Source organism: Mus caroli, unplaced genomic scaffold (assembly GCF_978045245.1).
Source record: "Mus caroli unplaced genomic scaffold, Mus_caroli_1 scaffold_13, whole genome shotgun sequence".
Taxonomy (NCBI): domain Eukaryota; kingdom Metazoa; phylum Chordata; class Mammalia; order Rodentia; family Muridae; genus Mus; species Mus caroli.
Window position 1 is genome coordinate 12,066,765 of NW_028227268.1, and position 12,878 is coordinate 12,079,642.

The 12,878-nt window shown below is 38.8% G+C and overlaps 1 protein-coding gene across 3 annotated transcripts in view; it reads left to right on the top strand.

The window, feature by feature from the left end:
• LOC110304545 (ABC-type organic anion transporter ABCA8A) overlaps positions 1 to 12,878 on the top strand; it is a 74,919-nt gene that overhangs the window by 28,653 nt on the left and 33,388 nt on the right. For all 3 annotated transcript variants that reach the window (XM_029483601.2, XM_021175944.3, XM_029483600.2), the window contains exons 13-21: positions 586 to 761; positions 1,167 to 1,286; positions 1,563 to 1,701; positions 2,180 to 2,270; positions 2,880 to 3,019; positions 5,565 to 5,684; positions 7,873 to 8,071; positions 11,137 to 11,303; positions 12,645 to 12,778. In XM_029483601.2, the coding sequence (XP_029339461.1) occupies positions 586 to 761; positions 1,167 to 1,286; positions 1,563 to 1,701; positions 2,180 to 2,270; positions 2,880 to 3,019; positions 5,565 to 5,684; positions 7,873 to 8,071; positions 11,137 to 11,303; positions 12,645 to 12,778 (1,286 nt within the window). The remainder of the gene's footprint in view (positions 1 to 585; positions 762 to 1,166; positions 1,287 to 1,562; positions 1,702 to 2,179; positions 2,271 to 2,879; positions 3,020 to 5,564; positions 5,685 to 7,872; positions 8,072 to 11,136; positions 11,304 to 12,644; positions 12,779 to 12,878) is intronic.

A 12,878-nucleotide genomic window follows, 5' to 3' on the forward strand; every position in this document is an offset into this window, starting at 1 on the left:
CTCCTTCACCCTCTCCCTCTCCTTCTCCCTCTTCCCTCTCTCCCCTCTCCCCACCTCTTCCCTCTCTTCCCCCTCTCTCCTTCTTTCTCCCCCTTCTCCCCTGCTCGTTCTTTCTCTCTCTCTCTCTCTCTCTCTCTCTCTCTCTCTCTCTCTCTCTCTCTCTCTCCCCCTCTCTCTCCCCCCTTTCTCTCCCTCTCTTGCTCTCTCTCTCATCCGTCTTTCTGGGAAATTTCTAGGGATGAAGTTCTACGGTCTTTGAGCTGCAAAACAGAATCAATGCCAATGCAAAACAACTTTTCCTTGTTCTCTGATTGCTATTGGCTCAGATTCCATTGTTAAAAGCAAGTTGCATGTGTAGTCAAGGGGGCAGAGAGGTTGATCTCATTTCTTGATGATAAAACATAGGATGTATCATATTCTCAAATACAGGTGAGATCAAAATACTAAAATGAAATTTAGAAAAGATGATCACAGGAGTAAGATTAAATCGCATATCTAATTTCATTTGGTAAAGTTTTTTTTTTTTAAGTTACATTAAGGATGCTGTGTTTTCTTGATAATGTCTTTTGAAACCCTTATTTATAGGTTGGGTCACTATCCATAATAACAAACTCTCAGAAATGACTGACTTGGAAAATATCAGCAAGCTCACTGGAGTTTGTCCACAATGCAATGTGCAATTTGACTTCCTCACTGTAAGAGAAAATCTTAGGCTATTTGCTAAAATAAAAGGGATTCAAGCCCACGAAGTGGATAACGAGGTACAAGATGTGTTAAACTAACATAAAAATTTTAATTTTTTTTTGTAAAACACTTATTCCTTTTTACTTTGATTTTGGTTGCATCAACTCACTGACACATCATTATATAAAGGCTGGCTGCAAAAATATAGGAATAAGCTACACTCACATGTAACCTGTGATGTTCTCCTAGATCACTAAATATATTCCTTCCATCTTCACAAATCTTAGATAAGTAATGGAATTTCTTCATGTTCAAATGAGATTGAATTATGAAGAGGTTAATAGTTTCCCCCAAGTTGTAGGTCAAGTAAGCATGAATTCATATAAAACCGAACAGATTACTCTGCTTATCATTATTCTTTATCGTGTCGTGTATAAAGACATTTTAGTTACGGTTTGAATGTTCTTTTTGTACATGGGTAGGTACAAAGAGTTTTGCTGGAATTGGACATGAAAAATACTCAGAATATTCTTGTTCAAAACCTAAGTGGCGGACAGAAGAGAAAGCTGACGTTTGGAATCGCCATTTTAGGAGACCCTCAGGTAAGTCAGGCTGGATTCGTTGATAAATTCAATCTGGAATCAAAGAATCTCCTCATCCAGAAAGGGCACTGTGATGGAGATCATACAGCGGAGGGGCCCATACAGCGGAAGGAACCATACAGCGGAGGGAACCATACAGCGGAGGGAACCATATAGCGGAGGGGTCCATACAGCGGAGGGGCCCATACAGCGGACCAGTAAACTAAGTGCATTCCTAGCCTCTGTGTTCCGTGCTCCAGTAGTTAGTGAGGTTATTTCCTTTGATTCCTCCTCTAGATTTTCCTACTGGATGAGCCCACCGCTGGCCTGGATCCCTTTTCAAGGCACCGGGTATGGAATCTTCTGAAGGAGCGCAGAGCAGACCGTGTGGTCCTCTTCAGCACGCAGTTCATGGATGAGGCTGACATCCTGGCTGGTAATGGCTGGCTCCCTTAGGCATCATGATGAGGGCTTAGGTCTGAAAAATCTCAAATCATTTTCTTTGCTACTGCTATTGTGTTGTTAGATGCTATGACGGAGGACGAGGAGCTCATTCTGACAAAAGTCTGAGGTGTCTATAGCCCCTCATATTTATAGCATCATGGTGACACAATGTCCTTCCTAGGAAGCTCACTAATTGCAAGACACATGTCATTAAGTTGAATTGCATATTTGAATAAATCAACTTGAAAGATCTGTGCCCAGCCAGCTAGAAAACATGTTAATGCTTATCTGCATAAAAAATGTTCATGTAATTCGTTCTGTTAAGGTGTCTGACATATGAATCATCTACATAATCATCAAAGGTTTTGTTGTTTTTTGAGCCATAATTGCATTCTACTAAGTTGTACAAACTCCTATGCAGTTCATTACACCTCATATTTCTCTAAAGTAAAAGATTTCTTCCTCTTCAGATAGGAAAGTGTTCATCTCCAAGGGGAAGCTGAAGTGTGCAGGATCTTCTTTGTTTCTGAAGAAGAAATGGGGGATTGGTTATCACTTAAGGTAGGCTTTCTAGTGGAATATGGGGGTAGACTGGAATTGAGCTGGAGCAAAAGGGGTTGCTGGCTGGAATCATTGCACAGGGATGGGGAGGAGTTAAGAGCAATAAATGGGGGTGAATACAATCGGCATCGTATACATGTATGAACATTTCAAAGATTTAATAAAAATGTTTACTCATATGTATAAAATTCATGTGTGTGTGTGTGTGTGTGTGTGTGTGAGTACATGTGTGCATTCCTGTGTGCATGTAAGAAGAGGTGAAGGGTGAAAGGGTGGGGAAGACTGGAATAGAAGATGCCTGGCATACTATAGAGAAATTTGAGAAAGCCAAGCACAGATGTCTCCACTATTTGATTATTCCAAAGTCCTACAACTTTCCCAAACCCAACACTACTGTATTTAACATCATTACTGTCACTAACCTAGAATAGTAATACTGTCTCTTAACTAAAGTCCTAGTTTGTAAGTAGCATATTTTCATTGCCTGACTTATTTCTTTAAGTTTGCATGACCTGTTTTTTCACATCGAATTTATAGATGCTCTCCCCTGGTTGTTTTTGGGTGTCAGAGACTATTTTCAAGCAACCTATTTTAATTCTTGAATAACAGCTTGCAGCTGAGCGAAACGTGTGTGCATGAAAGAATAACATCACTTGTCAAACAGCACATCCCCGATTCCAAGTTGTCAGCAGAAAGCGAAGGGAAACTGAGCTACATATTACCCCTGGAAAGAACAAACAAGTTTCCAGGTAATTCATTAGCTGTGAGCTATAAATGAAATCCACAATAATAATGAGTAACATGTAGCGTCAGATTGCTGTGCATGAAGTATAGTACTAAGCGTTTGAGAGGAAGCATCACTCAGAATTAATAATAATAATAATAATAATAATAATAATAAAAGCTTGACGCAATGACTGTCACACCTCAGAGACAGGAAATGGGAGCAGAGGGTGAAGTTAATTTGCAAATGTCACTATTTTAAAGGTGAAAAGGGGGAGGGGGAGGAGGTGGGGGGATAGGGTTTTGGGAGAGGAAACCAAGAAAGGGGATAACATTTGAAATGTAAATAAAGTATCTAATAAAAAAAGGTAAAAAAAAATTGAGTTCTGCCTCCATCCCCATTCTGTCAGAAGTGACTATGTGTTAAATCCTTTGGTCTTTGTTTCAAATGCTAGAACCTTTTAGGTTTCCTGAACTCCTCACAGTGGTCGTGCTAAGTGTAGGTTCCCAGTAGCAGTGTCTTCCTAACGCAGAATAGGAGTGACTAATAAGACGGACTCTTATTAGTACTTTCATTTTGAAAACTGAGTTGCATGTGTCTTACCAGACAACAGAGAATAAAGGACAACATACCTTGGGTACGAAAAACATAAGAGAACAAAGCAAATAAGTAACAATAATAAAAATAGGAATTTACCAAAACCTTGAAGGAGTCTGTCAGTGAGTGTATAAGCACCTGGGTCACAGCTGTATACACTGACATCCAGCAGAGTAAAAATGATTGCACAGTCAGTTTGACAGGTGAACCCTTTCATAAACATTTAGAAATAATTAAATGCTGGAAACATTGTATCAGGATGCCCAGTGACTTTTAAATCTCTTGTTTGCTTTTCCTAGGCTTTCAATATCACTGATGTATTATGTCGATCTGTGAGGGGTTGTACATTGGCAATGGACTTAGTGATTGGAAACTTGGCTTCACTCACTGGCTAAAAGTCCTATTTTGTGTTTTGGTTTTTTTGTTGGTTTGTTGTATGTTTTGTTTTGGGCCATGACTTTAGAAAATATCCTTGTTTTCAGGTCAGTAGGATAATCGTGCTTGGTTTTCAGTGCATTTGTTTCAAATCACTAGGGACTAAGAGAATCTTCTATTGTGTAAGGAGACATCATGACCATGGCAACTTTTATAAAAGAAAGTGTTTCACTGGAGACTTGTTTACAATTTTAAAGAGTTGATCCATGACCATCAGTGTGGGGAGCATGGCAGTAGGTTGGCATGATGCTGGAGCAGCAGCTGAGAGCTTTACAACCTGATCCAGACTGGGCCTGATGTGGGCTTTTGAACCAACCATCAAAGTTCACCCACACACACACCCAAGAATTCACTTCCTCCATCAAATACATACTTATTCCAGCAAGAACACACTTCCTAATCCCCGCTCCTAATCCCTAATCTTTAAACTCCTGACTAAGAATTCAAATATATGAACCTCTGGGGACCACTGTTCTCATTCAAATCACCACAGGCAGATAACTTACTAAGTGAGAAAATTCAATCACACACTTTGTTTGAAAATCTAAATCAGATTTAAAATCACAAGGAAGTGTTGATTGAAATACAACACTTCCGTTTAAAAGGATCGTATAATCTAAAAACCAACCAGACAAAAAACCAAGCTTCAGGTAGAGTGAAACTTGGCTGTCAATGCTTACTAACCACTGAAGATGGTGACAGTCCCTCAGCCAGCAATAGTTAGCTACCAACAGCACCTCAGGGAGGGTGACGTCTCATGAGCACCTTTCCATCCATGAATGAGCATCGAAGGGCCCAGTCTTGTACAGGTATAGTTCAGGTAGCCAGAAGTGCTCTATGTACATTGCTGCAATACCCATGTCATATCCAGAGTGTGTTGGGGAGGGGTGCATGCGTGCTACAATTTGAATTTGGTCAGAGGACAATTTGTTCGAAGAGTCTTCCTTTCAACCTTCTAGATTTCAGGAAGTAAAGGAAGGTCACCTGATTTGGTCGCAAGTGCCTTTACTTAGTGATCTCTCTGGCTCCAGCTCCATGAACTTTCCTGAAATCTTCATAACTTATTTTTTTTTGTGATGGCTTAATTCAAAGAATTATAGTTATGTGCAGACACCACATTTTCTTTATCAATCCATCAGTTGATAGAAATCTAAGTTTTATTCTATTTTCCTATCCATTGTGAACACAGGGCACTAAACATAAATGTATAGATGTAATGGGATATCAAGGCCTCTGAGTGTATACACCCAGAAACAGTCAGTCATAAGGTGGTTCTATTTTGTTTGGTTGGTTTGTTTGTTTGTTAGCTTTTTGAGAAATCGTCACATGTCCATAGTTGCTAAACCGACTCATCAGCAGTGAATAGGGGTGCAACTTCCCTGCAACTTTCCCCACATCCTAGCCAGCACCTGCTATATTCTTTTTTAATTTTATTATTACATTTTTATGATCTCATTTCTGACTGGGATGAGGAGGGATGTCACAGTATTTTTAATTTGAATTTCCCTGATGACCTCATTTTAAAAAGTGTTCGTTAGATCTTTATAGGGATCTCGAGAGATGTCCAGACCTGGGAATTGAGAACTATGGCGTTTCTATAACAACACTGACTGAGGTCTTTCTGAAACTGGAAGGAAAATCATCTATTGACCAGTCAGGTAGGTAAAAGGAACAGAAGCCATCATTCTGTGTCCATTTCAATATAACGTTTGTTCTTCTTTCTTCTTTCTTCTTTCTTCTTTCTTCTTTCTTCTTTCTACTTTCTTCTTTCTTCTTTCTTCTTTCTTCTTTCTTCTTTCTTCTTTCTTCTTTCTTCTTTCTTCTTCTTTCTTCTTTCTTCTTTCTTCTTTCTTCTTTCTTCTTTCTTCTTTCTTCTTTCTTCTTTCTTCTTTCTTCTTTCTTCTTTCTTCTTTCTTCTTTCTTCTTTCTTCTTTCTTCTTTCTTCTTTCTTCTTTCTTCTTTCTTCTTTCTTCTTTCTTCTTTCTTCTTTCTTCTTTCTTCTTTCTTCTTCTTCTTCTTCTTCTTCTTCTTCTTCTTCTTCTTCTTCTTCTCCTTCTTCTTCTTCTTTGGAAATCTGTATAAATGAGGAAATCCATTGCCATCAGTTGCCATCTCTCCCTTAGATGTGCCTCACCTGGGATGTTCTATTAGATCCCAGACTAGAATTTTTCAAGTGTTTATGTGTGCTACATTCTCTATACTGTGTTCTTCAAAATGCTTTCTCTGAATTTCTATTTTTTTTAAAAAAATGATACAGTTAAACTCTGGACATATATTACATGATATATAGCAACAAATTTCTTTTAAAGGTATTTATTTTGTTTTCAAGTGTGTGTGTGTGTGTGTGTGTGTGTGTGTGTGTGTGTATGTGTGTGTGTCCATCTGCAGAGGCCAGAGGCATTGGATCCTGTAGAGCTGGAGTTTTAGGTAGTTCTGAGCCATGAACATGGGTACTAGAAAACAAAACTAGGACCTCTGGAAGAGCAGTATCCACATATAACTACTAAGCAATTTCTTCAGCTTCAATACAAACAAATTTCTAATAAAGGACACTTAAGACATTAAAAAGTAAAGCCAGGAATGGATATAGTTAGAAGAAAGAAATTTTAAAGATTATTTTCCTTTGATTTTCTTAACTAAAATTCACCCTAGGTTTCCTTGAAAATAAGTTGGAGTCAATAGAGCAGAGCAAAGGGAGGCTGCTGCTTCTATTAGAACTCCACCAACACTCAGGGCTATCCCTCCCAATCATTTCATGTTTATCACATTCAACATGGTTTTGAGGTCCTTCAGAAATTAAGTACATTCAGTGCTATTTCCATGATGAGTACTTGAGATGATTGCTCCGCTACTCAATCTCTCTGGTTGCTGAGTTTCTCGTGGGTAGACAGGAAGAGACGCCTGTAGCAGGAATACCATCTGTACCCCTGTCAGAACCATTGTTGTCACCTGGTCTTAGCTGCCATGTTGATAGCCTGTCAGTAGTCACTCATCTCCACCCTTCCATTCTCTTTTGTGACACGCTCTAGCTCCAGTCATTTGTTCAAAGAGAGCCGTGTCTCACTGGGGAGTGGATACGTTTGTTCACAGAGCATCTTTAGGTGGGTGTGGTGGTACACACCCATAACCATAGCTCTTGGGAGACTGAGGCAGGAGCATCCTGAGTTCAAGGCCACTCTGTATTACAAAGAAAGGCCTTTTCTCAGAAAGACCCACAAATTTTAAATTATATTTCTAATATTTCAGTATACACAATTGCAGTTAACTTGTGTATACTCACCTTGTAACAACAAAACAACACCCTCCCCCCAAAAAAAGGACCCCTGTGGGTTCTCTTATATTGTCACGGTTTGTTAAAGAAACTGTTGAGTTTCCTGGATCAATGTTATTATCTAGTTATCAAATCATAATTTATATAATGTGAATTGTCAATCATCATCAGTTGCCCTGAAACACGTATGTAAAGCACAATGTTACCCAGCAAGCTTCTCTGTGCCCTCGGCAAGGATCACCCCAGGAGGGTCTCCTTAAGCAACTTATACTTTTCTCTGCTCTGTGATTTAATATAAATGGGAAAATGCTGGCTTAATTCTTGTAGGTCAGCTCTGCTGTTATATGATCTGACGATTAGCACTCTCTGTGCTGTTCTATCCCACAGTATTCTTTATGAGAAACATCATTTGAAACAGAGTCGACTGTCAATATTATATTGACCCTTTTTGTTTTCTCTTGGAATTTCTGTTTTCCTGTAAGAGAACTCTTAAAAAAAAAATCTCTGGATCAAAAATAATGTTTTCAGAGAAAAATTTAACCACTCATTAGAGATTGCTGGCTTTTGTTTTGTAGATATTGGTATGACAGAAGATGTACAAGCTGGAGGGGCAAGGAGCCCAGAGAGGTTTGCTGAAGTAGAACAACTTGTCTCTTTACTTAATGGGAGATGTAAGATGAAGGGGGGCATGGCTCTCTGGTGGCAGCAACTCTGTGCAGTGACCAGGCTTCGCTTCTTGAAGTTAAAGCATGAAAGGAAATCCATCGTTATTCTGTGAGTACTAAATTATCATTGCAGATTCCAATTGTTGCATTAAAGCACACATAAGTAAAACAACAGAAAAGCGATAAAAATATATCCCAGAGCAGGTCCCTACCTGCTATTTCTGTTAGTAGTCTTGGTATTCACACATTATTATATTAACACATTAAATGAAAAAAAAATCTCTCAGAGACAGTATGAGGCCTGAGGTCTTTCTTCATTACCATTTCTCCTTTAAAGTCTCCATAGTAGAAACAATGAATACCTTAGAACTTAGCCTTGTGTGTGTGTGTGTGTGTGTGTGTGTGTATGTGTGTATCTCCTGATTCAGATTTCACAGAATTCTCTGGGACTGTAATGGGTTTGTAAAGTTGATACATCTTCAAATTCTCTCTCTTTTCTGTGGTTCTTATGTGCAATTGGTCCCTTATCAATTCCTGCCAAATGTCAGGAGGCATTTTTAGGAGTTGAACATAAAAGATACCAATTGTCTCTCAAGGAATTTATCTCTTGACATTAGCGCCCTGAGATCATCTCAGGGTCCATCAATAAGTTGTAAATCAGTTCACACAGAGGAGCCAGGACTTATACTAGAATCCCAGTCAATACTTGCTGAATGCATGCTTCAAAGGGAGGACATTATCAAGATTAAGACTAGAAGAAAACTATTTGTAGTTAATTCAGAAATGCTTTGTAATACAGACTGGGAGATGCAAGAACAGAGGGATGCCAGCCACAGAGCCCAGCAGGCAAGAAGTCTTGGAGTTCCTGGGACCCTTTCCCAGCCTGTTGACAGGATGGCCCCTAAGAGGAGATGAGGAGTTGATAAGGGATGAGCGAGTCAGGTGTGGTGGTCAGAGGAATCTTGCAGCTCGGACTGACTAGCAATCTGGTCACCTTTTTACTTATACAGTTCACAGAACAATGACAGACTAATGCTTATCCAAGAAGTCCACAGTATATCCTTTTGTCTTTGGACATGTGTTTGATTTTTCATTACAAATCTGGGGTTACAAGTTCAGTCACAATTAGAAAGCCCAAATAGAACAGATTTTATTTTTATTATTTGCCCTATCACTCCAAGTCAAAGATTCTGAAGAATGTTTCTGTCAAAGCAAACACATTTATTATATAACAGCCTGATTTTAGGCTGGCAGTATTTACAGTTTTAAAGCACCTCAAACAAGCAGAAAATATCTAAACTGGTCTTTTTTATGAATAGCAAATACAATTACCTATCTCTCTTTACAATATTATTTCATCATCTATGTTATAAAGTAGAAAATGTTTATTTTGGTCAATCTTTCTTATTTAGTGGGGTCTATTCTTTCAGGGGTGTTCCGTGTATGATTCCCTATCTCTAAACTAAAATTTCAGAGAGCTCTAAGTATATTATATAAGGGAGCCTAGATGCTGTTGCTAATTATCCTAGTCAGTAAGAGTTTACCTTTTACCAATTATACTGTTTGAGCTTGCTTAAGGGCAGATACCCAAAGAAGATCCCTGGGCTTATGGTCTCATTTACAATTTCCTAGCTTTTGGTTATCCTAGCTTATTGCAATCTCTAGGGCACAAGGAAGTTTTCCAAATCGAGGCCAGATAAAGCAGAAGTAAGTTTAGGACTTTCCTTAAAAAGACTCAGAAATCATTTTCTCAGGAAAAGACATACACAATGAGTCATAATGCAGAGTTTCCACAAATGTAACACACAGAGACAAAAACCCAAAAGTGAGAGACAGAAGGACAGCCATCACAGCATTCAGCCCAGCTTTGCTGGAACTGTGTCAAACAGCTGTGCGGACTTCACAACATTTGCATTTCCCTGTGGCTGTGGCCGTGCCACCCATGCTTGGAAGGAGATAAGGATGAGGTTTCCGCATTAGTGCTGAAGTGCTGGGATCCAATTTTTAAACTTTTCAAATGGGAATCAAAGGAAAGGAAAACACAAAAATAAGTAATGGCTTATGTCAGTGAGCCTTAAGAAACTGTTACTATGTTCAATTTTCTGAGGAACCGCCAGACTGACTTCCAGAGTGGTTGTACAAGTTTGCAATCCCACCAGCAATGGAGGAGTGTTCCTCTTTATCCCCATCCTCACCAGCATCTGCTGTCACCTGAATTTTTTATCTTAGCCATTCTAACTGTGAGGCAGAATCTCAGGGTTGTTTGGTTTGCATTTCCCTGATGATTAAGGATGTTGAACATTTTTTCAGGTGCTTCTCAGCCCTTCGGTATTCCTCAGTTGAGAATTCTTTGTTTAGCTCTGTACTCCATTTTTCAATGGGGTTATTTGAATTTCTGGAGTTCAGCTTCTTGAGCTCTTTGTATATTTTGGATATTAGTCCCCTATCAGATGTAGGATTGGTAAAAAATCCTTTCCCAATCTGTTGGTGGCCTTTTTGTCTTATTGATGGTGTCTTTTGCCTTACAGAAGCTTTGCAATTTTATGAGGCCCCATTTGTCAGTTCTTGATCTTACAGAACAAGCCATGGAAGCATGAGGGTATAGGGAATTTTTGGGATAGCATTTGAAATGTAAATAAAGAAAATATCTAATAAAAAAAGAAAAAGGAAAAGGAAAAGGAAAAGGAAAAGGAAAAGGAAAAGGAAAAGGAAAAGGAAAAGGAAAAGGAAAAGGAAAAAGAAAAGGAAAAGGAAAAGGAAAAGGAAAAAGAAACTGTCACCATGAACAAGACTAGAGACAATGGTTAGGAGAGCGGAGAGCAAAGAGCAAAGAGTAACTCGTGAGTCTGGGGAGTAGTGCACTGTGCAGCAGAGAGGGAACATTAGGATAAACACAGAGAAAACAAGGCTAGAGCTCAACTTGCCATGTAAGGACATTGCACAAGCTGTCCCATGATCAGAGGGTATCAAGCGAAGTGTGCTGATGGTGAATCCTTGGTTTTTGCTCCCACTTTAAAGACAAAGAATAATTTAAGAAACAAGACAAAGGACTACACATATGAATGTCTGTCTTTAATAATGCCTTGCTTGTACTATATCCATGCCTTTGAAAGAATGCTCTGAAGACTGGACAATGGCTAGAGGTCTATGCTGTCAATTACTTTTTCTGTTTAGGATTCTGATTTTGGGGATTGGACTTCTGCATATTTTGTCAGCAAATATTTACAGGATGGTCCGTCAAAGTGACTACTGTTGGGAGCTTGCCCCTCATATGTACTTCCTCACACCAGGCCAGCAACCACAGCTGCCCCTCACGAACTTACTGATCGTCAACAAAACAGGTAAAGATGTTGCTAAACATGTAGTTTATGAATATTGTCACTGCTCAGAACATTGCTTAGGAAAGACACACATGACAAAAAGATGAATGTGCTTACATCCAGTTTAGGAAGCTCAATCTTAATTGAAGTCAACAAAGTCATATCAAATATATGATAAAGGAGATGTGTTTTATATCAGCACACATTAAAAAATTAAGGGTGATATAGAAATATTGTGAAAATTGAATGTCACAATGATTATAAAGAGAGACTTGATAGTTGGGAAGAGGAGCACGTTGGTAGGCATACCTTTTAAATTTAAAAACATTTAAATTACATGATTACTATTGCTGCCATCAGTTCAACGTAATATGTGGTTTGATTCTAACAAGTTTTATTCTAAAAGTCACAAGGTGTTAACAAAAGTTGTTTTTAATAATCAGAATTATTTTTAACTAGAAGAGATCATAAGTCCATGAGAATTATTATATTTATCAAACCATTATAGATAGTCTATAAAAGAACAATTGAAGACTCAGCAAGAATTTTAATGGGTCAAGCACTTGCTGTTCAAGCATTGAGGACAGAGTTCAGATCCCCAGAGCCCACATACAGATTTGTCGGTATGACTGACTTCTCTTCATGCAGCATCATATCTGTAAGCTAAAGTAAACACATACCCGCCCCGACATGTGCAATTTGCTTTTGGTCCTGGTGTTTTATCATAGCAGTACAAAAATAGCTAAGGTCCCACGATTCATTGGATGCCCCCATACCAGTGCTCATATGGGCAGCACGAACTGTACTCAATGGATTATAAAGATACAAAGTCCAGAACTGGGGAAGGTGTCAAGGTAGGAGGTGTGGCTGATAGGAATTAGGAGAAGTAGTGGTGAGTGGAAATATGACCAAGGCAGATTCTATGCATATTTGAAATTCTTAAATAATTAATAAAAATATGGGCTTAAAAAAAAAGCTTAGTGGATATGGAGACCTATGTGTAATCCTAGAAATGGGTGCCCAGAGCAGCTGGCCAAATAGACTGAGTTGGTGAGCTCCAGCCTAAGGGAAAGACCCTGGTACAATATGTACAGTGAAGAGTGATCAAAGAAAATACATGACAGAGATCTTTGGCCTCCACATGCTTGTGTATGCATGTGCTCTTACACAAATAACATGCACACATGCACATAAATTAAAAAAGGGAACAAAAGGTATTCGTTCAGAAAAGAAATATATGGAGAATTAAAATCCACACTATTGCATGCTGTAACAATCAAATGACTGTGAAGAGTCATTTTGATACATAATTTTGTGGTGTTCTTTTGGATTTATATAGTGCCTTTTACATTTTACTACCAGGAGCAAAGATCGATGACTTTATACATTCACTGGAACAACAGAACATAGCTTTGGAAGTTGATGCCTTTGGGACTAGAAATGGCACCGAGGACAGTCAGTATAATGGAGCTATCATCCTATCAGGTGATGAGAAGGTGTGTGCATCTCCAGGGCACAGAGCTATGGCTATTATAGGGCAATTTGATGAAAAATGGCATCTGAGACATTGTGTACAAATAACGTATCTGTGTATAT